Raw genomic sequence first — 23,418 nt, 5'->3', positions numbered from 1 at the left:
AGAGAGAGAGAGAGAGAGAGAGAGACTGATTTTCAGCAGAACCACCAAGTACTATAACTTTATTTCAGGGGCACAGCGTTTTTGGGGACAGGTACTGAAAGGAGGGGGAGTGCTGATAGCTGCCCTGTCACTTTGTAGAGATAAAGTGTTAAGAAAGCCTGTGAGTGGAAATCTGAGGTAGGAAATGGAGAGTTGGGGAGAAGAGACAACAGGAATGGGTGGGGAAGCAAGTGATTAGTGTTTTTTAGTGTTTTCTTGGCTTGTTTTGTATTCAGTCCCCAAACATCTGGTTATGTAAAATGAAAGTCTAGTAGTCATGTGTATGTTTTCAAATATCTGGTTGGTTGGTGGGGTACAGACCAAACATCCCAATGAGGGACAGGACTTTGCACCCAGATGTTTTTGTAAAAAATAGCAAACTTCTGGAGTTGATGGTGCTTTCCTCTAATGTGGACTGGTTGTTGTATTAAGATCTGCTTCCTACCAGTGGATGTCACTATGGACTATTATGTTGCAGCCTCCTTTGAAGTGTGATCAGGATGTGTGTGTGTGTGTGTGTGTGTGTGTGTGTGTGTGAGAGAGAGAGAGAGAGAGAGAAGAGAAATGTGGAAATTGGAATAACACATACAGTTTTTTTTAAAAAAGATTTTGTGATAAGCACATTAGAGTGCCTCGCTGAAGACCTTCCTTAAAATTGGGTAGAACAAATTTAAGTATTTATAGAATCCAATTTAGGATAATACATGTAATTTTTTTCCAGCAGTGTCTTATCGAAACGGTTGAAAAAAATAGTTTGTTTACTTTTCTGAAAATGAATGATACTGCTATTTCTAACCAAGGTGTATGTGTGCTTTCAACACACCTACACACCCAGTGTGCCTTTTGTGCCATCTGTGCTTGCATGTTAATCAGTCAAAATAGGTCCAATTTGTATTTTACATGATCTGAAATGCACACTTCTGTGAATTAGAGTCCCCTGAATATGTAACAGCCATGCAATTATTGTTTCCCTTTTACTATTCTCTGTGTTACACAAGTTAGTAGACAAATGCTAACCACACATGAATATCAATCAGGTGCCACAAAAGAGCAGCTGCAATGCCTCATAAATGCTTTAATCCTGTTACTACTGAAATGGCCGTGACTTTTCTTTTCTTCAGCTCCGTCATTTCAGATGGGAGACATGGAAATTAATATTGCTCTTCTACCTTTGAAACCTGCAAGGGTCAGTGGTGATTTTTATAGGAGAAAAATACAGGGTATAGAAAATGTTATTAATATAGAAATAATGATAGAGGAGGCTCTTTTTTAAGTCATTTCCTGAGCATAAAGTAAATGCATAAGACCCTTTCCTTGATGAAAAAGAAATCAGCTTGTGATAAAGATATTGAAGGCTTTGCCACCTCTTGGTGACGTATGACTAGAAGTGAGAGTTCTTTCCTAGAGGTTGCCAGGAAGATCATTAAACAGGGAGGAGAGCATTTGAATTGAAAAAGTCTCAGTGCTCTCCAACTTCACCCACATGTGAATTTTGTAAAGAGCTCTGTTTCCTGTGATGGTTTGGGATTAATGAAGTACAGTTTAATTAAATAATTGGTCAATATAGGCAAGGCTGCCCAATGAATGCCTCAGCTGAATAATTGGACAGTGCATTGCCAAACTTATGTACCTATCATGGGTAAACAAAATGATTAGAACTTACCATTGATACTGTGAACAGATTAGAAAAGAAAATCAACCCTCACCCTGGGGTCTTGGGGATTTTATCTGCTCCCAAGCTCCAGTAGCATCAGCTTGCCATCACTGCAAGCCAGCCTGAACATTGAGCCAAAGGGTGAGGGGAACACAACTGCTCAGCTCTTGAAAGATCACAGGGACAGGCAAGAATTTGCCTCTGGAGATATGTCATCTCCCTGTGTGCTCAGACTTTTTAGAAAACAAAAGTTGAAGAGCTTGTCTTTCCATGTACTAGGCAGAGGTTTCTTGTTCTCAGCATCTGCAGAGCCTCCTCCTCAAATGCACTCGTTTATGACACTTGTGAAATGATCTGCAATTGCTACTTGAATTGGGCTCTTTTTGTATCCAGACAATTAGCTTTGTCCAGTGAAAATACAGACACCGTCTTTCCCTTGTAAAGTTCAACCTGTATTATTTATTAACCTTATTGTTTTGCTGATTATTGCCCAGAAATTGAATTTCCAGCAATAGGTTGAATCATTGTGTGCAAAATAATAAATGACTTTGATAATTTCACTGCATTTTAATGTATTTCTTTTGAAAAGTCTTAATGCTTGGTGTCTTTGGTGCACGTTGCTGGGTCTGTGTCAGTGTTAATTAAATTGAGCTCTTTATGTTCCAGTTGCAGCACAGCTGCTTGTAGGTACACCTGAATGGAGAAGGATGCTGAATGCACTAACCTTTAAATTCCTTTGCAGTAATTGTTTAACCATCACTTGTCTCCTGGGCTGTTTTATAAAAGGACAAAACAGCAAGTGTCAGCATTGCATCTCGGTTTCTCCCATTAGCGAGGAGCAAGACAAAAAGGCTGAGGAGAAAGTGAGCCTAAGGGGAAAGAGGTAAAGAGGCATTTCCCCTCATTCAAATGGGTTTGGCTATCAGATTTCTGCCGGAGAGGTGGGGTGGGGAGGGGAGTGGAAGGGAGCAGGGCTATGGCAGAGGGAAGGAGGGTGTGGAAGAGAGGAGCCAGGAATGTGTTAACACAGGGTCTGTTCTCCTACCCCAGTCCAAAACTCATCAGGTCAATCATAGAGGAACCTGATTGAGGGTCTTGGCCACATGGAAAATGTCTGGAGGAACTGGAAAGAGGGTTATTTTTTATTTCCTTCTACCTCTTCTTCAGTTTAATTAAAACTTGCTTCTTCTTTCACCCAGGAATTACTTTGGGTTCCAGGGAAGCTCCAGATTTGAGCATTTTCATGCTTTCTCTCCCATAGGTTCGACTTTCCCATCCCCCCATCCTTGCTAAATGGCCACTCTCAGTGAAAAAATTCCAAATCCAAAGTACAGAAACTTTTGTTGGGGGGAGGGGGAAGTGGGCAGTTATTAAGTTTAATAAGAAAAATTTATGGCCCTCAGCTTGTTTTCCAATGTAAAGAGCACAGGGAGAAACCCGATGATGTAATGCACCCGAATAAGAAGCTGGAGCAGAGGTGGGGTGCAACTTCTGGGGTGCTTAATGTTTATTAATCAATGCATGGTTTGGGAGGGCGTTAGCGATACATCCTGCCTTTTCTGTCACATAGAATCGCTGAGTACTCCTATGGGCATCAAAAGAAATCAAGCAAGAAGAAAAAAATCAGTAAGAATGACATTCGCCTGGTACCCCGGGATGTGGAGGAGACAGACAAGATGAACGTTGTCAGTTGCTCCTCCCTGACCTCGTCCCTCAACTATTTCGACTACCACCAGCAGACACTGCCCCTGGGCTGCCGCCGCTCTGAGAGCACTTTCCTGAATGTGGAGAACCAGAATACCCGCAATACCAGTGCCAACCACATCTATCATCACTCTTTCAACAGCCAGGGCCCCCAGCAGCCAGACCTGATCATCAATGGTGTGCCTCTGCCTGAGGTGAGTGCATCTAAATGGCACTGTGAGGTTTACCCAAAGCTTTTCCTGTAGGCCCCTACACTGGCACCTTCGCTGGCAGGAGTAGAAAGAACTTTTCTGCCTAAGCCCATTTCCATAATCAAGGTCTGCTACCAGTGCTTCTTGGGGCAAAGGGTAACTCAATATATTGGGCCTTTGTAGGGGTGGGTTTTAGGAGTGGGAGCTCAAGGGGGCTGCACCTTTGAAATCCCTGTTTGGTATTCTGGCATAATATGAGTTTGCTCCACCTGTTTCAAATAAGGCATGCTTGCCAGCTAGTTAAAGTGGCAGAGAAAGAGTCAACAAGTAGTGTTAAAGATGGATTAACACTGGAATGCTCAGCCCAATTTCCCAGGGTGAGAGTGACTCAGCCTCCTAAAGCCCCATTTTTATTTTTCTTTGGTCACATGCTTGCTTTGCCAAAAATATGGATGGGTTGGTAAAAAGAAGGCTAGCAAAAAAATTTAAAAGGCCACTTTGTCATTTCTTGGTAGGTCTTATGGTGATGTTTGACAAATGAGGAGCTTGAAACTGTCACTAATAATGAAAATTTCAGGAATTAACTATGAATTTGGATTAGCTGTTTATCCTTACTGAGAATGAATGTTTTAAAATGGAAGCATTATTTAAAAAACACTATATGGTCCAATGTTTGCCATCTATGGAAATATCTCAGGGTAGTAGGCTGAAAATGTGGATGATAGTGGGTGTGTGGCTGGATGAAAAACTATAAATACAGTTCTAAAGTTGATTTTATTTTTCCATGAATTGCTTAAGTCCCTCTCTGAAAATTTGATGCACTGGGAGGTATATGCCCTCTTCCAGGCCACTAATGCAAGACCATACTGCATATTTGGAATACTGCATACTTAGAGAGTACTTCCACATTTAATGAAGCACCTTTTCAACCACTGTCTCCTTTGATTCTCGCAATCAGGTATCTTGATACATTGCCCTTCAGTAGGTGATGAAATGGAGATCCAGTGATGCTATGGAATTTGTTCAGACTCACAGAGCAGCAGGAGAGAGAGAGAGAGAGAGAGAGAGAACTAGATCACAGAGCTCTATAGCTCTGGTGAATGCTGTTTCAGTGACACCTTCCTGCCTCAGAAATAATTCAGCCTGACATACCTAGGTTATGATGCATATAAAATGGCCTCATAGTATTTGTATCAATTTCAAAAGGCAAAGTGTTTTAGGACCACTTGCATCAATTTCTTCTCTTGGTTCCTGAAAAATAATTCTTCTCAGAATTAATGGGACCAAATAACTGTTTTTAATAAGAAACTGATGATATTCTGATAGCAAGAAAAACAATACTTTCAATCTATAAATCTATAAATAAGGATTATTGAAAATCCAGTATTATGCTAGGTAGGCTCATTTACAATTGTGAATGTCAGTGAATAGTACTAGGGACTTGACCATGGACTTTTTTAGAGGACTACTTGTGGACCACCAAGTGTTCAGCAATAGAGAGGGAGAGATAGTGCTGTGAGTGGAATAAGATAGACCATGATTTTGAATCTGGGGGAGACCTCTTGCTATGGAATCCCTCTGAGTCCCTGTTTCTTCATCTATAGAATGGGCACATCTGCCACACAAGGTTGGTCCAAGGAAAATATGATATTGCGCAATGTAAAGGATCTGATACATAGGTGTCTTTTGAATAGGACAATAATTGGAAAATCACTGTTGCAATAGTCTGTACAACTAAGTGTGACTCCCTAGGCACTTGTAACCAAAGAGGAATTTAGGCTGGTTCTATATAGGTAAGACCTACAAAGTGGTTAGAGCATTAATATTGGCTATATAAGCAATAGAGGTAAAAGGTTGTGGGTTCAAGTGCTAACTGCTACTGCTTGTGGAGACGGACAAAATGATTGAATCCTGAGGGCTTGGTGATTACTTATGCCGGTGGCTGGCAAACTGTGGCTCGTGAGCCACATGCAGCTCTTTGACCCCTTGAGTGTGGCTCTTCCTAAGCCTTAGGAGTACCTCAATTAAGTTAATAACAATGTAACTACCTATATAATTTAAGTTTAAAAAATTTGGCTCTCAAAAGAAATTTCAATCGTTGTACTGTTGATATTTGGCTTTGTTGACTAATGAGTTTGCTGACCACTGACTTATGCAATCAATTCAAGGCTCTAGAGGAGTGTGAGCCTAGATATCTATGAGATACTTGGAAGGGGCAGGAGACATATGACAATGTCTGCATGGTTTACCTAAGATCTTGGTGTTCTTTCTGAAATTCTCCTATGGCAGAATTAAGCAAAGTATTGCTTCAATTATTTAGAAAAGCCATTGAAATTCTGAATTATGATCCTAACCCTGACTACAAAGCCAGATGTTCTCCTTATTTAACAAAATCCACAGATCTAGTGTCTAGGGCTAGTCAGGGCCAAGACAGTGTGTACTAGACACAGGGGGGTTAAGTGTATATTTCTAACATATGGTTCTGGAGAGTTCAACTGACAAACCCATTCTGAAAGGGAATAGACCCACATACAGTCATGCATGAATCAGGCAATTTAACCTGCATATGTCACAAAGTCCCACATAAGGAAAATGACACTTCTCTTTTTCTTCTCATACTAGAGGCCCCTCAATGTGGATTAGGTAGAATACTTGAGGTACAGTGAACTCTACAGAAGAGTAGGAATGTTTGATTTATACATTCAACTAATATTTTTTGAGTGTGTACTCTTTTTAAGGGTCTGCTCTAGGGTCTAGTGTTTGAGAAATAAAAAAAGATGGTCTCTGATATTAAGGGATGCACGTTCAAATGGGGGAGATGAGCAAACAAATAGGTGATTTGTATGGAGTGATAAATGCTACTATTGGTTAAAATGGGATATTCGCCTTTCCTAGGATAGTAATACACTGATGTATTTCCTAGATTTTCTTCATTCATTAATTAATTTATTTAAGAAACAAATATTTATTAAGTAATTACAGCCCAGAATGATAAGTACTACAATGTGATATGTATAAGATTCTATGGAAATCTCCGTGTTAGATCTTATGCCACTTATTTTTTCATTAAACCATTATTATTTAATTAAACCATTCTTTTTGTTTATTCAACTTAGTAGCATTTATTGCATATACTTATCATGTGCCAGGCACTGTACTACTTACCTAGGATTTAAAAATAAAACACTTGATCTTTGACCCCAGGGAGCTTACCAGGAGACCAGACAAATAAACAAATCATTTCAATTCAGGATAACATCTCTTTCCTGAACATATATTACATTCTTACTCTCCATATTGGGACCAAAGATCAATATACATTAGGTTCCTCTGCGGATCTACCTTGTAATAAACCCATTCTGTTCCCTTCATTAGCTGCAGTACAGTTTCAGGGCTTACTAGCAATACCATTTTAGACGTGTCAGAATTTCCCTCACAGGACTCCATCACACTTTGAAGTTTATAACCTTGGTATTAGAGCAAATTGATTAGCATTGTTTGAGTATCTACTGTGTGCTCAGTTGTGTGGCAGGTACCATGAGGATCCCAAATAAATATAAGATGTAAATGCTTCCCTTACAAAGTTCTTAGTCTAGTTGGGGATCTAAGAACAGCCACTATATTTTGCTGCAAGCAATACAAGTGTTTCTACTTTGTAGGCTCCTTAGTATTCCCACTCTCCTCCTTCCATGCTAAACCTGCCATAATTTATATGTGGATTTACGGTTGAGCTCTCAAATTTTGGTGCTGATTTGGGTGTATCTTTTGCATTAGTATGCAAATGTGGACACATCTGAGCACTATTGGCTCTAGAAATCAACAATGTGACTTTAAATGCGGTTAGATAGGTAAGGTATAGGGAATAGAGCATTAATCTGGAAAACTGAAGGTTAACCTTTAGTATTACAGAGATAATCTTGCCCAGATTGTATATCATTATTTTTCAGTCCCCTGATGATGGTGAGGAAATACGTTATATGGATTTTGTGGTTTTGTACACAGATTTGAGGAGGAAAAGTGGAGGATGTCTTTGCTGTTGACAGAAGTTTTGTAGAATTAGTGATGTTCAGGTATCTTTTAAATATTTTACATTGAAAGGTGAGGATTCATTCATTGGCATTCTGGTTTATTTGGTCCATAGATTGAGTATATGTGTAATTGAATGTGTGTGTGTGTGTGTGTGTGTATGTGGTGTGGAGGGTGAAGAGAGGGAAAGGAAGGTTTAAAAAAAGAATGGAGAAGAATGTAGGTTTGTCAGTTTGCTAAGATTTTTCTAAAAATATTCAAATTTTTTAGAGGCTTCGTAGTAAGGCAAACGACTTTTATTTCAATCTATGGGACGGAAGTGTGTCTACTGGGCCCCTCTGGATACTGGAAAGTGTAACTTCCTTGTATTTCAGCATTCCAGCATTTCCCTTTTTTGTCACCCAGGCTGTGGTCATTTCTGGAGGGAAAAAAGTGCAATTGATTTCTTCCACTGGTAATGGAGACTGGGTGGGAACTTTTCCTGCCTTCATAAGGGGTGAAATGACTCAAACACCCAGTCTCTTTGATGAGGCATTTTAAATTTTAGTTTTCTAATGTTAAATATTCCTAAATTGATAGCACAAAGAGAGTGATAGTGGACAAGAGATTCCAGAATTCTAATCATAGGTGTATAGGGATTTAAATTTTGGTTTCAAACTGAATCTTGAGTTCTCTCTTTCTGTTTTTCTACCATTTGCTAGCAAACAGCAGCATCTTTGATATGACACTTTCTTAGGGTATATGCATGCTCTGGTATGGTCACTCACCAAACAGTTTCATAAATAGCAGTGTAGTAGCAGTGGGAGAGTTTGCAGCACAAGGATATATGTGACAGACTAAATTGAATGCTTCCAATTATCCTACCGAAAGTCTCAATGCATGTTATCTTAGTGCAAGTAATGAAACTAAAGCACCAATTAGGCTTTGAAGAAACTAAGAAGAAAAATATAGCTCAGTTTGTCTTGGTCCCTAAAACAGAGTTTTAAAGTTAGGGATTTGCAGTGATTTGAGGGAAACTCCAGACTAAGAAACTAGAAAAGCAGCCACAAACCTGTAAGATGACAGATTCAGAAATCACTAGAAAATGAATGGGTATGTTGAGGCTGGCTTGGATAGCAAAAAAAAAATAGCACAAAGCACTACTTCCTATTAGAACCAACAAACACTTCAGTGAGTATTTTTTACTTTACTTTCTCTTTTTTGACAGGGTTTTGGAACCATCTAAGTTTTATCCCTAAAGGTCAAAAGTAAGCCCCAGGCTGCAGAAAGAAGCAATGGAAAACATCTTTTCAAAACTGCTTAGTCCAATTTTCTTTTACACTTTGGGTGGTGAGCACACAATGGAATATAGAGATTTTGTATTGTAAAGTTGTACATCTGAAATTTATATAATGTTACTAACAAGTGTTACCCCAATACATTTAATTTTAAAAATTGATAGCTCTACTTCTACTAAGACATTCTAGGGCCACCCATTGCCTATATTGTACCTTATTAGCCAGTTTGAAATCTAGCCCAGGTAGTGTGTTTCCCAGTGGGAATCCGCTTGCAAGATGTGTTCCAGAATAAACTGTTCTTCTGTCGTCTCCATGCAACTGCCACAGAACTCAGTTAGTTTACATTAGTATTTGCTAATTTATTATTACCATTCCTTATTGGCAATTAACTGGTTACCTTAGAGATCATCTCTCTCCCCATACGCCTTCACTAAAGTTGAGCTCAGCCAGAGGCTTGCTAATGATCCTGAGATTTCTCTCCTTAGGGGACTGGGGGTAGGACATTTTTCATAGAGGGCTCTGAGGCTTTGGAATTCCTCTTATCAGAGGACCACTTGTTTTGGGTCCCTGGGGCTGCACCTGGTTTTTCTCTGATTGTCAGTCAGACTTATAAGGTGAGAGGACCCACAGACTTTTGCCTCCCTAACCTTGCCCTAGTCTTTGCTGTGACTTTAGTATACTGTGTGCAGAGGCTGAAGCTAACGGGTTGGGGTACTACTTGTTAGGAATTAGGGGGCTAAAAAGTATGAAGTCACCTCTTGGCAAAGCTGGAATCGTTCAATTATGGCACTGCAGTAGATCTGAGACATCTTCCTGGAGTTTCAGATGTTGAACCCTCTGCATGTGTATCTCAGTTTCCAGGGCTTAGGGAAGGCCAAGCTTGGCAGGGATCAAGTGTCTCAGATGTGGGTAAATGAAGTCATTTGTACAAGAGACCTGTGTGTGAGAGGCAGGAGGCTGGCTCTGGAGCGGCCATTTCCCCCCACTGAGAGGAGCTTGATTTCTCGCTGTGTGACTGGCTGGCCTTTAATGTGAGCCTCATTTACTTCGAACAATTGAGAGGCTTGAAGCGCAAGTCCCAGAGGATCAGTTGTTTGTAGAGGGAAATGCTCTTCAAGTTACATTTCCTCTTTGGCTGTTGTAGTTACGAGTGGTTTTTGTGTGGGCTGTATGATGGGGGTCACTCTGTTTCCAGTGGGTGTAGCCAGGCTGCAAGTGCCTCTCTAGGTTCCCCCCACGGAATGGTGAGAAAAGTAGTGAAGCTGTGTGAAGAACAGCTTTGCCAGGTCCAGGAACTTGGGCTCCCATTTGGAAACCTCATTTGTTGTTATTCAGCATTTTGCTTAAAAATATTGGCTAGGACCACACCGCTTCATAGCACTCCTGGAAAAGGTATCAGAACGGACCAGTATTCCCACTTTATAAGCATGAAAATGGAATTACAGAAAAAGGCAAATGACTCACCCAGGCACACAACTGGACTCCATTTTGCTTGACAGATGTTCCTCGGGTGAAACTTTAAAGTGTTTTCTGTCACATAACAGAAATTGGGTTCCGCAGGAGGACATTGAACCCTTGAATCGTAGTGTGTTCCTGAAAAGCTGTGCAGCAATTGAGTGTTTGTTTTATAAAGTAGACCCCCCATGTTAACCATATTGGTGGCAATCCATATTTATAGGAACCCTGTGGTGGATTCTTTTGCAAAAGAAAGAGCCCTTGTGTAATGGGGATAATCAACTCCTGACTAATTTCCATTATAAGTAAGTCTGGATTTTCACATACCTTGTTTGCTTAAAGTGAGATTTCTCACTTGGCAAGATTTACAAAACCTTTGGAAGGTGGGCTAATTCACTATACCCTGGATTCTCACTATTTAGCTTTCCTTTTTGAATCTCACTTAATTAGAAAAACATTTAATTATGTAATATTTAAAATACACAGAGTCCAGAGAAAACAGATACATATCTCCCAAATGTAAGACATTTCATATTTGTTCCAGATTTTAAAAAATTAAATAGAAGGTTACAGCTACCCTACTCCCATCTTATTCTTCTCCTTCACATTTTGTATGTCTGTGGCTGGAAAAACAGAATCACAACAGGAATGTTTGGGTGTTTTTTTGTCTGAGCCTGTTGCACACGCATCTGAAAGAGATAGCTCCCACTTGAAAACCCCCAAATCAATAAGGGCTTCCTGAATTGAGTAGATCCTGGGAATTACTTTTGAAAATGAAAGAGCTCTTTTAGACTTCCTTTAAATTCAGCATTTGGGGAGGAAGAAAATTACTTTTCAAAGGAAAAAAATCAGAGTGAGAGTTTGACAGATTGACAGACATACAGGTGTTAAGAGCAGTTGTCTTGAGTTTTGAGCAGACCATTTGAAATTGAAGTAGACAAGGAGCTTAGTGTGAAGCTAGCATTCTCCTTGAACTGTGTTCATGGACTAGCACCAGGGTTTCTTCATGTGGGATGCTTAAGCATTTGCCTTGATGTGCATCGTCTTCGGATGCTCCATTAAGTCTCTGGATGCCTGGGTGGCCAGTTTTAAGCTTCTCCCACAGGGGCCCATATGTCCACTGTTCTGTGACAAGATGCTCTCACTCACTACCACCAGCACTGGCCTTGGCAGTCTCTGCTTCCTGGATTATTTTCACTCCTAAATCTGATTTCCAGAGCATGAAGGGCACTTCTTCTCAGAGTGTGTAGTTTACTCTTCTGAATAAAATGAATTCCCTGTGTAAGTTGGCAGGAAGATAAAGTCAATCTAAGGGGCAGATTCTCCCTTTAGGTGTGTGTGTATGTGTGTGTGTGTGTGTGTGTGTGTGTGTGTGTGTGTGTGTGTGTGAGAGAGAGAGAGAGAGAAAGAGAGAGAGAGAGAGAGAGAGAGAGGGAGAAGACATTCTTTGCATCTCTTACCACTTATTCTGCCTCTGCCTCTGTGGTGATGAAGTCTTCAGGGGCTGGCCTTATGCTACACAGTCTGTGAGCTTAGGTCTTCAGAACCCCCCTCCCCAACTTTGACACCCAGCTGGTTGTCTCTATAAGGAAAAACTTTTAAGCCTATTCCAGGGGTGGGCAAACTTTTTGACTTGAGGGCCACAATGGGTTCTTAAACTGGACCAGAGGGCCGGAACAAAAGCATGGATGGAGTGTTTGTGTGAACTAATATAAATTCAAAGTAAACATCATTGCATAAAAGGGTACGGTCTTTTTTCTTTTAGTTTTATTCATTTCAAACGGGGCCGGATCCGGCCATGGACCCTAGTTTGCCCGCGGCTGGGCCCTATTCACAGCAGGGAGTGATCTCCCTAAATGTGAGGCTAAGGCGCCTCAATTTGATAAAGTTCAGGGACAGATCTCATGGGGACTATTTTTAGTTGAGTAGCGGGCAGCCAAATAATTATTTTTTGTGCATAAAATTCAGCTTCAGAAAAACTTATAGGTAATTTTAATTTATTGGACATATTTTTTTTTCTGAGGCTTAGTTTCTCTTTTGTCTCTTTTGAGCATAATTTTATTTCAAGCCTTTCTCTTCCTCTTTAATTCACTTGGCTTGAAGAAAGCTGGTTTGGGTTGCCTATATGTACAGGTACTCTGCTATAAACCATGTCTTTTCTAAGTGAGATGCATGAGTAGGGAGACTAGATTAGACTGCATTTAGAGTGATGGGCTTAACCTTTAAGCATCTCTCTTTCTCTCTCTCTCTCTCTCTCTCTCTCTCTCTCTCTCTCTCTCTCTCTTATTTTTACAATGAAAGATGTCTGTAATCTAGTATGCATATGTAAAACTTGACATGTTTGAGGGAGACAGGGCTCTGGAAATGCAGGGACAAGCAGAGGCATCTGGCCATAGGTAATGGTGAATGGCTTGTTGGAAGACTGATTTCCTCCTCTGTGCTGCACTCAGAAAACTGGCATTGACTATGATCTTGCTGTACTGGTCATTTCTTTAATTAGTTCATTTCCATTTTCTCAAGTATGGACTTTTGAGTGATGGAGTGCGCTAATGGCAATGTTTGTTCCTAAGAGCATAGGGGAGAGAACATGATGGCATTAGTATTAAATAATGGCTTTTTCGTAGTGGGGTTTTGCCTGATTTTTTAATTGCTAAACAATTTATGGTAGTTGTGGCTCTTTAGAAAAAAATCTCAAATGGTACATATTAAACACCAATTTTCTGTGTGGCCTGTGAGCTTGCTAATGGGATGTGTGTCCCCTTACACCTCTAGGTCACTCTTTCTAATTTTACCTCTACTGGTAATTCTTTAGAAATGGAAAAAGGTGTGTGCATTGTTGCAGTAAGAAATACAATAAAGTAATACCTGCAGTGGAAAGAAAACTAAACTGCCTTTGCACAAACTATACATTGTATAGTAGCCTCAAAGAGCAAAATCTTATAAAACTGGTAAGCCATAAATACTATGGCACTGGGAATTACTGAAATGGCATCAGAGGGCTTGGTCATTGCACATCTGATCATCTGGCACCTCAAGAAGAGATCATGGAAGGTGGAGAAAAACTGGAACTGCAAAGGTTTGTGGCTGCGAATGCTGTCAGATTTGGTGGTTCATGGGATAAAAAAAAAATACTTGTGACCTTGCTCTCCTCACACTTTGACCCTAACAAGCTCCATCAAGACAGTTATCTCTAATGTGTGAGTGACCCAGAGTCATTGTTTCCCCAAAGATAGCAATCTAGAAGCCTGTAATTCTGGAATAAGGGAAGAGGTCACTAGCAAAAAAAATTAGAAACCTCATAAAAAAGGAGCTTTAGATTATTAAAAGCTATCATTATTAAGGAAATCAGATTTCAGGACATCAAGGATTCTAAAAACAAATGTAACACATGCTAAATTATACTAATTCTGCAACATTTATTTGAGGAGATTTGGTCAGGGGATTTCCAAGTTCTCTTGCAACTCTGAGTGTAAATTTGTGAATTTTGCAGCATTGGTTTGAAGGTCTTTATACAGCATTAAGTTTTGAGTCCATGTAATGACAGTGTGCTCTGTAGGTATTAAGGGTAAGGAACTTAGTTAAGATAGGTGACACAATAACTTTTAAATGAGAGTGACATATCCTGTGTCTAGTGTGAGTTTTGAGTGTGTAATCAAAGCTCAGTAGCCTCCCCATTCAAATAGGTCTCCATGTCTAACGTGAGTTTTTTTTTTATAAAAGCAGCAATGACTATACTAACTTTGCCTCAGTTATTCTGTACTTGTTCTAGAGATGAGTAGGAGATACACTCTCCTTGTCTGGCAGACCAGACCTTTCAGAAGAACACAAATTCACTTAAATATAAATTGTGTTGATAGTCACATGACCTTAAAATTCACAGAGCTGGAAGTCACCGAGATCTCCTTTTTAAGTTAGATATTCTTGAGAAGTATTTTGTATATCATGATAAATTATCTAACCTTTCATACTGTTGAAGGCCAACATTATGGAAATAAGCAGCTTTTTATTCTATTCTAAGGTCAGTCTAACCAAATTATGCAACTTCTAATGCAATTGCTTGAAGCTTCCACTTTGAAAGTTTTCTCATTTTAATACCTTGCAACAGAGATAAATATTTTAGCTACTATTTGTGCTTAAAGATATATTTCACTGATTGTCATCCTCTTAGTGGCATTTGTTGGCATGAGAGGCAGTTTACAATAGCCTTGCTCATTTTTCTGTTTGCTATAGACAATCAGCGAAAAGTCAGAATTGAATAAAAATGTATTTTTTGTGTGTGCATGTTATTTTTAATTTCAAGCCATAGGAGGCTAAGTGAGCCCTACAGAATCGATATATATGGGGCACTTGGGGTTTTGCTTGAGAGCCAAAATAAGGTAGATTTTCTTTTAACATAGATTTGATTCCAGGATTATTAAACTCAATGCATATTGGAGGCTGACGGATTGCATTTAGTAGGATTTGGGGCACTGTCTATATAACAAGCAATCTATTTCTTTCAGGAAGTAAACTGTTCTTTCAGGGGAAGGGAGGTCAGTTGGGGAGCCCTTGGGAAGTTCTGTTTTACTCTTAAGACCCATAAAGAGTATTTTTCCTTATAGGTAGGGCTAATTCTGTGTAATTATTTTTTGTAGAGTGTTGGGAGTTATTAATTATGTTTTGTTACTGATGAGTTTCTACAGTGGTTATGGTTCTGTGCACTTAAAGGGGTATTAATTTATTCTAGGTAGAGCCTAGTTCTCTATGATTCTTTGCCTCTAGACTTTAGTGAATGGACTTATTGTTTAGTAGTGGGTCTCTTTTCAAGGAAAAATATGTTGGCTTGATAATATTCATCCATTCACCTCTCCACTAAATATTTGTAGTTAAGTATTTATTGACCAACCCTTACTCAGGTCTGAGGAATATAGAGAAAGTATAAGCAGTACCTACCTCCGTAGCTTATATTGTCACTGAAGAGACAAGAGGTTAAACATATTTTAAAAAACAAAATCAGCCCTGCTGGTGTGGCTCAGTGGTTGAGCATTGACCCCTGAACCAGGAGATTTCGGTTTGATTCCCAGTCAGGGCACATGCCTGGGTTGTGGGCTCGATTCCCAGTAGTAGTCATGTAGGACGCAGCCTATCAATGATTCTCTCTCATCATAGATGTTTCTATCTCTCTCTCCCTCTTGCTTCCTCTCTCTGAAAACAATAAAAACATTTAAAAAAAAAACAAAAATAAAATAAATGGCTAAAGTAAGGATTATTCACTAAGTGATGCCATGTAATTGATTAACAATTGGAAAAAGTAGTTTTTTATTTTCCATTATATGAGAATATAAATTCAACATGGATTAAGAGCTAAAACTTTAAGATGAAAACTCAAATAATAAAATTATTAAATAAAAACATAAAATTCATCTAATCTTGAAATTGAATAAAACTTTAGAAGTATAAAAGAAACAGAAATGAGTGCAAAAAAATAACCAGCAGCTTTGACTATGTCAAACTTAAAAAGTCTGTCCAAAAATATCCTAAACTAAGTAAAAAAATAAACGATAGCAGACAAAGAACCTATATTTATTAATTTTAAATATAATTATAGGATGCTTATTACTATGTGCTGGTCAGGATTTAAGGTGCTGGGGCTACAACAATGAATTAAAAAAATTCCTGGATCCATTGAGTTCATATTTTTATGGGCACAAACAACAAGCAAATAAATATATGTTAGGTGGATAAGGATATATGTTCTCCTGGGAATGAGGATTCTCCAGACTTCTTGGATAAGGAGACATTTAAGCAACCCCCTTAATATAGAAAGAGTTCTTACAATTAAATAAATAAGACAAATAACCACAATATAAAAATAATGAAATGGTCACAAATTGATAATTCGTAAAGAAGCTTTACAAATGACCAGTAGATATGAAAGTATTATAATCTTAGTAATTGAATAATAGGAGTGGAATGACATTAACTTTTAATTATAAGCACTATATATTCTTATTAAAAATTCAAGTAATACAGGAGTGTATAAAATAGAAGTCTCCACAACTCTCTTCTCACCAATCCATTACCTCAGGGAAACCACAGACAACAATTTTATATGCAAGTTGTCATTTTTTAACATCAATTTAGGAAAGTTTTAGAAAATAAACTAAACATTAATAAGGGTGTGATTATTATACACTGTTACATGGAGTATAATTGATAGAATTGAAATTGATATAATATTTCTTGGAGGTAATTTGTAAGTATACATTAAAAACCCTAAAATATCTAGCATTTCTTCCTCTGGAAGTTATTCTAACGAAATAATTTTAGATCTGCTTAGAAATTCATGTCCAAGGGTGTTAATCTCAGCATAATTTATAGAAATAAAATATTGGAAATATCCGAAATATCATTGGTATATGAATGACAATTTTTATGTTGCACATATTGCTAGACTACCATGAAGCCATTAAAATAATATTTTGAGGAATATTTAATGATGTACACTCATGGTATAGCATACATTAATTGAAAAATTCAGTAGACAAAACGGCATGTGTAGGTTGATTCCAATTGTTTAAAAATATATATGCATAGACAAGAACACTGGAAGGAAAACTACCTAAGAATTAATAATTATCTCAGGTCTCAGGAAATCAGGTGATTTTTACTTTTTAATATACTTTCTAATTTTCCAAATTTTCTACATTAAACATGTATTATTTTTGATATAAGAAAAATAATTATTTAAAGAAGTTAACTATTATACTACATAGTCCATATTAATGGCCAAAGATGTGTCATAGGCAGTATTATAAATTATTATTTATTTTCATTTTTCAATCAGATTATACCTTCTAAATTTTTCTTCTCATTTTCCTTTTTTGGTGCTCTCACTCAGATGATAACAGGTATGAAGATTTGCATTTAAAAATAATCCTTTTCTTTACAGTTTACCTTTTAAGTGTTAGAAATAATGCTATGAAACATGTTTTTCCTTCTTCACTCCTCTTGCCCATATGTATACCCTTGTAAAAGTAGATTTGTCTCGCCAGTGTTAGGCATCTGGTCCACATATTTTATTTTTAGAATGAGAAACTTTAAAATAGCAACATTTGACTGTAATCTGTACAGATTTTTAATATAATAAAAATGATATAGCTTTCTCTAAAGGCCAATTTGGCAAAATACATTTTTTCAGTGCCCTTTCTAGGCCCAAATAGGCAATTTGAAGAAGGCCCTTTTTAACATTTCTTAATATTTGATTTCATGTTTGAACTTTTTGGCTCTGAGGTATACAATATCTCCAACAATTTGGAACAACAACAACAAAAAGAGGCAGTGAATGAGTTGGCAGTCATTGAGATGCTCAACATTTCAAATTCAGCCTTGACTAAATGTAGTGTCCCTCTCCCCCAAAACAAAATGGACTGCTTTCAATCCTTATTAAGAAAGGCAGCCGATCCATGATTCTCTCTCATCATTGGTGCTTCTCTCTCTCTCTCTCTCTCTCCCCCCCCCTTCCTTTCGCTCTCAAAAAATCAATAAAATATATTAAAAAAAGAGAAAGGCACGTTTATTTGATTGCCTCCTCATCTAGTGGTTTAACTTTGAACAGCCTAAGTACAAAAACCATCATCCTTTGGGACACTTTAATTGATGGCTATATATACCTCTCACATACTAAATACTGTACTTAAATGCACAATGTTTATTCAGTGGTTCTGTGTAGATATCAGAACTATTTAGATATTGTAAAGAAAATTCTAATTAAAAAACAAACAGATGCTTCACTCCCACCCCATAGCTAATAGATGAGAATGTTGTCTGTACAATGTCATCCTGATTGTAGATGAAGTGTTCGTGTGCTATAGAAAACATCTGCGGCCTAATTCTGTAGTCTGTCCCTTGGATAAATGGAGACTGTGGCCTTCAGTAGGACTGTATTTATTATGTGTGATATCATTTAACTAGATGAATTTCAATTTGAATTATATGTTATTACGTGGAGTATTTGATAAAAATAAATATCTGTTGCTTTTTTTAATGTGTGTGAGCACAAAAAGAAGGGACTAAAATTAAGGGAAATCAAGGTAAACACCACTACCTTCCCTCCAGCCTCCTCTTTTCTCAGTTTTTTAATGTAAAAGCCCTCATTTAAAGCAATATTGAGAATGCTTGAAACTTGATTATGAAGCTACTTAAGATTCACACTTTCCCTTTGTGTGGCTTAAAGATGAGTTTGTTCAAATTAAAAAAAAGAATTTCCAGAAAATTAAATATTTAATTGATTTTAAGCCAGGATTTGAAAGAAAAGCAATGTGATAAAACAGAGTGTTCTAGCTGAGAAAAATAAAATGTAATACTATGCAAATTCATATCACCACTAAAGTGAGTATAAAACTCTGTAAAGCGATAAGAAGATTAAAAGCAAAGAGTTTTGCTTATTGAACTCTGAGCCTATTGGCAGTTGCCAGCCAGTAGGGGTTTGATACATGCTGCTATATAGGATGTGAGTAAAGGTGATTCTGAACTTGCTTATGGGCCCTGGATAGGCCTAAAGATTTGAACTTCTCCCCACCCTCCATTTTCCTTGGATGGTATTGCCTAGGACCCCAGAAAATAATTGATTAGATGTTGTGGCTGAGATATTCTTATTTACCAGTGCCCTCATGAGGGAGATTGATCCACTTAGGGTGAAAGAGATATTACAAAACTCCTCTGCAAGAAATGGGAACCTCAATGGGTTGATACCTTTGAAGACACATCTGTTAATGTCCTGAGTGAATGTAGTATACTCTCTGACTTTACTTGATAATTATTAAGAAGCCTGTTGCTTTCTGGGGGAAAAGTAGGCTGAGTCCTAATGTCTTTTTTAAAATAATTTATTGGTTACTCATTATAAAATCAATTCATTTCTATTGTGAAAAAGATGGAAAAGTACAGAAATATTTGAAGAAGTTGGAAAATCATCCATAATTCCACCACTCAGGGACAACCACCATGGAACAAAATAGGTATTCAGTAAAAGTTATTGAATTAATGAAAAGAACTTCCAAATTTTTACTGTTTTAAAATTGAAATTATTTTAGTAGAGATTTTGTTTCTTTTTTCATCTTTACATTATATCATAAGAAATTATTTCTATGTCATTAGCATATAGTTATAAGCAAGATTTTTTAGTGGTTAAATTGTATTCTGTTCCATAGATAGGATTAATTTTACTCAAACAATCTCTAATGTTGATCTTTTAAGCTATTTAAATTTTTGTCCTATTATAAATAGCACTATAATGGATATCCCTGTGCATAAATCTCATTGTGATCTCTGATTGTTCCTTTACAATAAATTCCCTATTTAATTATTACAAATAAATTCCAACCCACCATACTTTTTTTTTTGCTTTTAGTTACATGAATAATCCCTTACATGATAATAGTTAATTTTTTTCATTATTGGCTCCTTCAAGATTTTTCATTATTCTTTACTAGTATACTCATCTCTAGTTCAACTGTGAAGTTGGAAAAGGTCCTACATACTAGTACATCAAAGTTAGCTAGAGGTGCTGGTGGGAAACAAAAAGCCCTTTTCTTATGTTATCCCCTTGTATTTTCTTTCCAGAGTCAGTGGATATCAATTCAGGCCTTAATCTGGCATTTTTCAACCTTTCTCCTGCTTGACTCTGTGCTGGGCATCTCCATTAACTAGGAAGCTCTGGAGATGGCAATTTCATGGACCACTGGCTTGAGGTTGTGACCTGCACTTTAATAAATACTGCCCCAAGCCTTTCTTCTCCTATGACCTGCTGCTTCCGCAGACCTGGGCTCTGTTTCAGGGCCACTGGTTTTTCTTTTTTCTTTCATGCAACTGACTTACAAATGAATTTTAATAGCCAGTTCATGGTGTGGAACTTTTGAGCTCACGTTCCCAGCACTGTGCTCTGTCCCAGACTCTCCTTTCTTCCACCCACGAAACCAGCTCCTGGTGTCTCTTATCTACGGATCTTTTACACTTTTCTCAATTTGGGGATGGAATATAGAGGAGTGGGGCAGGGGATTCAATTCACTTTCGCTACTTGGGGGCCAATTTATACTTTGGAAGGTTTTAGTGAAAGGCCAGGAGACTGGCTGGGAGTGGGAAGGGAGAACAAAAGCTTGATTTGCTATTATCGTATTTAACCTGAATGAAATGTGTGAAACCTGGCAAACAAGGTCTCACTCTAAGTGACTCATTGCCACCAATAAAATAATAAGGAGCTGGGTGCCACTATTTTTTAATCAGGTTGTGCATAGCCCTCATGTATCAGTTTTTTTAAAATAACTAGATATTTTTCCCCATAAAGTTAACATTTGGGAATCTAATCTCTTTATGTTTATTTAAGTACAGGCTGATTTTTCCCTTTTCTAGCTTATTGAGCTGTAATTTATGCACATACAATTAAAATGACATCAAAATACAGCTCAAGGTTTTCTTTAAATTTGTAGTGGCTTTGGTGTGTAGGGCAGGTTGTTGATTTGCTATAAACCACAGGCCCAGAGTAAACCTCAGCTGTGCTGTAGCTATTTTGGACGACAAGTTTCTAGTTGCCTGTGTGTAATTGCCCATGTTACATCATCCTAACCATTGTGAAATGTGCAAAATACAAAGCTCATCTAATGATTCATTTCAGGTGGACAGTTCCTCTCAGAGTAATTTTAGAAGCAGTTCCCTGCACGAAACAGATTCCCCCATTTTGTTTTTGCCTTCTTGTTCAGGCTGAAGGTAATTTAGTGATTGATAACAATGTACTAGGGGAGAAACATATCATATACATTGTGCCATGTAACCTTGACAGTCTACCTAAAATGTTCCATGGGATGTAGTTTCTCTTGGTGGAAGTAAAGAACCGAGGGAAACAAAATTCTCTCCACATCAAATCAAGGAAGCATTAACCCCAAATGAAATTGAATTTTCCTATCACTGAGCAGCAGAGAAAAAAGTCTATTTTCAGCATTCACAAGAAGCTTGAATACAAATCGCTCACTGGTCTTACTGGGGTTTCATTTTGTCAGATTATGCTATATTTTGTGAAGGTAAATGTATGCCACATGAAGACTTTAAATGCCTCTGTTGGTGGCTTGTATTAACCTATCTTTAAGTCAGGTATGTGAAATTCCACTAAATTAAAATTTGGCATTTTTTAACCAATGTTAAACATTTGCAGACTAGCTAATAGATCATGTTTACTCATCTATTATTAAGAAGAGGGGCTTAAAATAATAATACTTATCCATGTACCTTACATACCATACCACACACAAAGTACAGTTTGGTAAAAGGTTTTATAGGTAATATTTCAAAGTGGGGGGGGAAAGATTACTTGGAACCAGAAAGGTCAGAAATAGATAAAATAATTCTGGACATTTTTATTGCTGAATAATGCACTTTGTAAGTACCACATGTAACTATTAGATCAAATGAGAATACATAGAGTTCAATATTAATTGGTTTAATATCAGCTGATGGCCCGATTGCAGGGTACAATGAAATTATGTTATCAATATAATCTTTTATTGATTTCTTGGTTTGCAAAATTAAGTAAACATAGCATAATCATTTGCAGTGGTAGCAGGGAACAAGGTTTTGATTTGGAAGTTGAAAACAGAATTAAAGGTGATTAAGGCAGAAAGCAGGCTGTGGCATAAGATTGCTGCCAGCATTTCTTGAAGTAACAGTATATTTGTGATTTGGGAGGAATAAGAACCAAAGGACAGAGACTTTGGGGGAAGTGGTCTAACATACTTTCTTAAGGATGATGTCAATATTAGCAAATACTATTTTTGAATAGTTTAGCTTGATTTGATATGGATATATTCATTTATTATTTATTTCATTCTATACTCCCCCCCCCCATGTTTTCTTGGTATTGTTTTATATACTGTTCATACAAGGGTGAACAAAACTGACATAGTCCCTGCCTTTATGGAGTTGGGAGACAAAACCCCAATATAAAAATGTAGTGCCATAAAAGAAAAGGTCATTTTACTATGAAAGAGAAAAATTGGGGAGTCTGACATAGTCTAGGCGCAGTGGTCGGCAAACTGTGGCTCGCGAGCCGCAGTTTGCCAACCACTGCCGGAGACTCTAGGGGATTAGGGAAGTCATATTTGAGTTGACACTTTAAGGGTAAATAGGAGTAAGTGAAGCAGAAGGGTTTTCAGTTGGAGCAATTAGCATGTGAGAAGACCCTGAGGTGGGAAAGACCTTGGAGCTCAGGCTAGAGTACCAGTGGAATCAGAGAAGGTGGGTGAGTGGCAAAACATTGCATGCTGTGGCTGGTGAAGTATGGATCTGAAATTAAACTCTTGGCCACATCACAGAAATCCCTTCTGAGTGCTGAGGTCTTGAATCTCACACGCAGCCATTGGTTAAAAGAGTGCAAAGGGTCTGAGGCAGGAGGGTGATGGTGGTAGTGCACGGGGTCTATTGTAAATTCTATCAAACACAAATTCACTTCAGAAAAGCAGCCATGGATTGAATCAATTTCAAAGTAAAGAAAGAAGCAGCCTGCAGCCAGCTCCAGATGGATGGTTTATGGCTCAAGTCCATTCTCCCAGTCTCTGCTTAATCGCCTTTTGTGTCCATTTTGTGCTCACACACATTGGTGGGTGGTGTACAGATGAGCTCTGTAAGATGGTGCTGTGGCTCATCCAAGGCTTATCTAGTCACATTCACATTGTGCAATAAGTAATATCAAGTCAACATTGACAATTTTATTTTCTTTCTCAGCTGGTCTTAATAGATAAAACAAGGAATTTCTCCTCTTCATCTTCTCTCTGAATAAATAGACAGCAGGCCCCAGAGAAGGATTCTTTACTTCCCTATTTCCTGCTTCCAGTCTCTGCTTCTTTTTCCCTCTTCCCTTTCTGCTCCAACTTTTTTTGTGTGAAGTTCTGCCTAATAGTCAGCAGAGGGCGCACAAATGCACCAAAATTCAACCTTTATTCCTCTGGCCAGAGTAATTTCATTGTTTTTATCTGTTCATCTTTTCATTCTTCAGAGACAGGAATGCATCTTAGCCTCTTCTCTTCATAATATTTACATAAGGGCAACC

The 23,418-nt window shown here is 37.9% G+C and overlaps 1 protein-coding gene across 4 annotated transcripts in view; it reads left to right on the top strand.

Annotated features, from left to right (window-relative positions):
- PCDH19 (protocadherin 19) overlaps positions 1–23,418 on the top strand; it is a 118,236-nt gene that overhangs the window by 2,551 nt on the left and 92,267 nt on the right. For 2 of the 4 annotated variants that reach the window (XM_006766429.2, XM_006766428.2), the window contains exons 2-3: positions 2,436–2,576; positions 3,264–3,591. In XM_006766429.2, the coding sequence (XP_006766492.1) occupies positions 2,436–2,576; positions 3,264–3,591 (469 nt within the window). The remainder of the gene's footprint in view (positions 1–2,435; positions 2,577–3,263; positions 3,592–23,418) is intronic. The other 2 variants (XM_006766431.2, XM_006766430.2) reach the window with 1 other exon arrangement.

The sequence above is a fragment of the Myotis davidii genome, unplaced genomic scaffold (assembly GCF_000327345.1).
Source record: "Myotis davidii unplaced genomic scaffold, ASM32734v1 scaffold2040, whole genome shotgun sequence".
NCBI classification, from domain to species: Eukaryota; Metazoa; Chordata; class Mammalia; order Chiroptera; family Vespertilionidae; genus Myotis; species Myotis davidii.
Note: the sequence above shows the minus strand (reverse complement) of the source record. Positions and strands in the feature narration are given on the sequence as shown.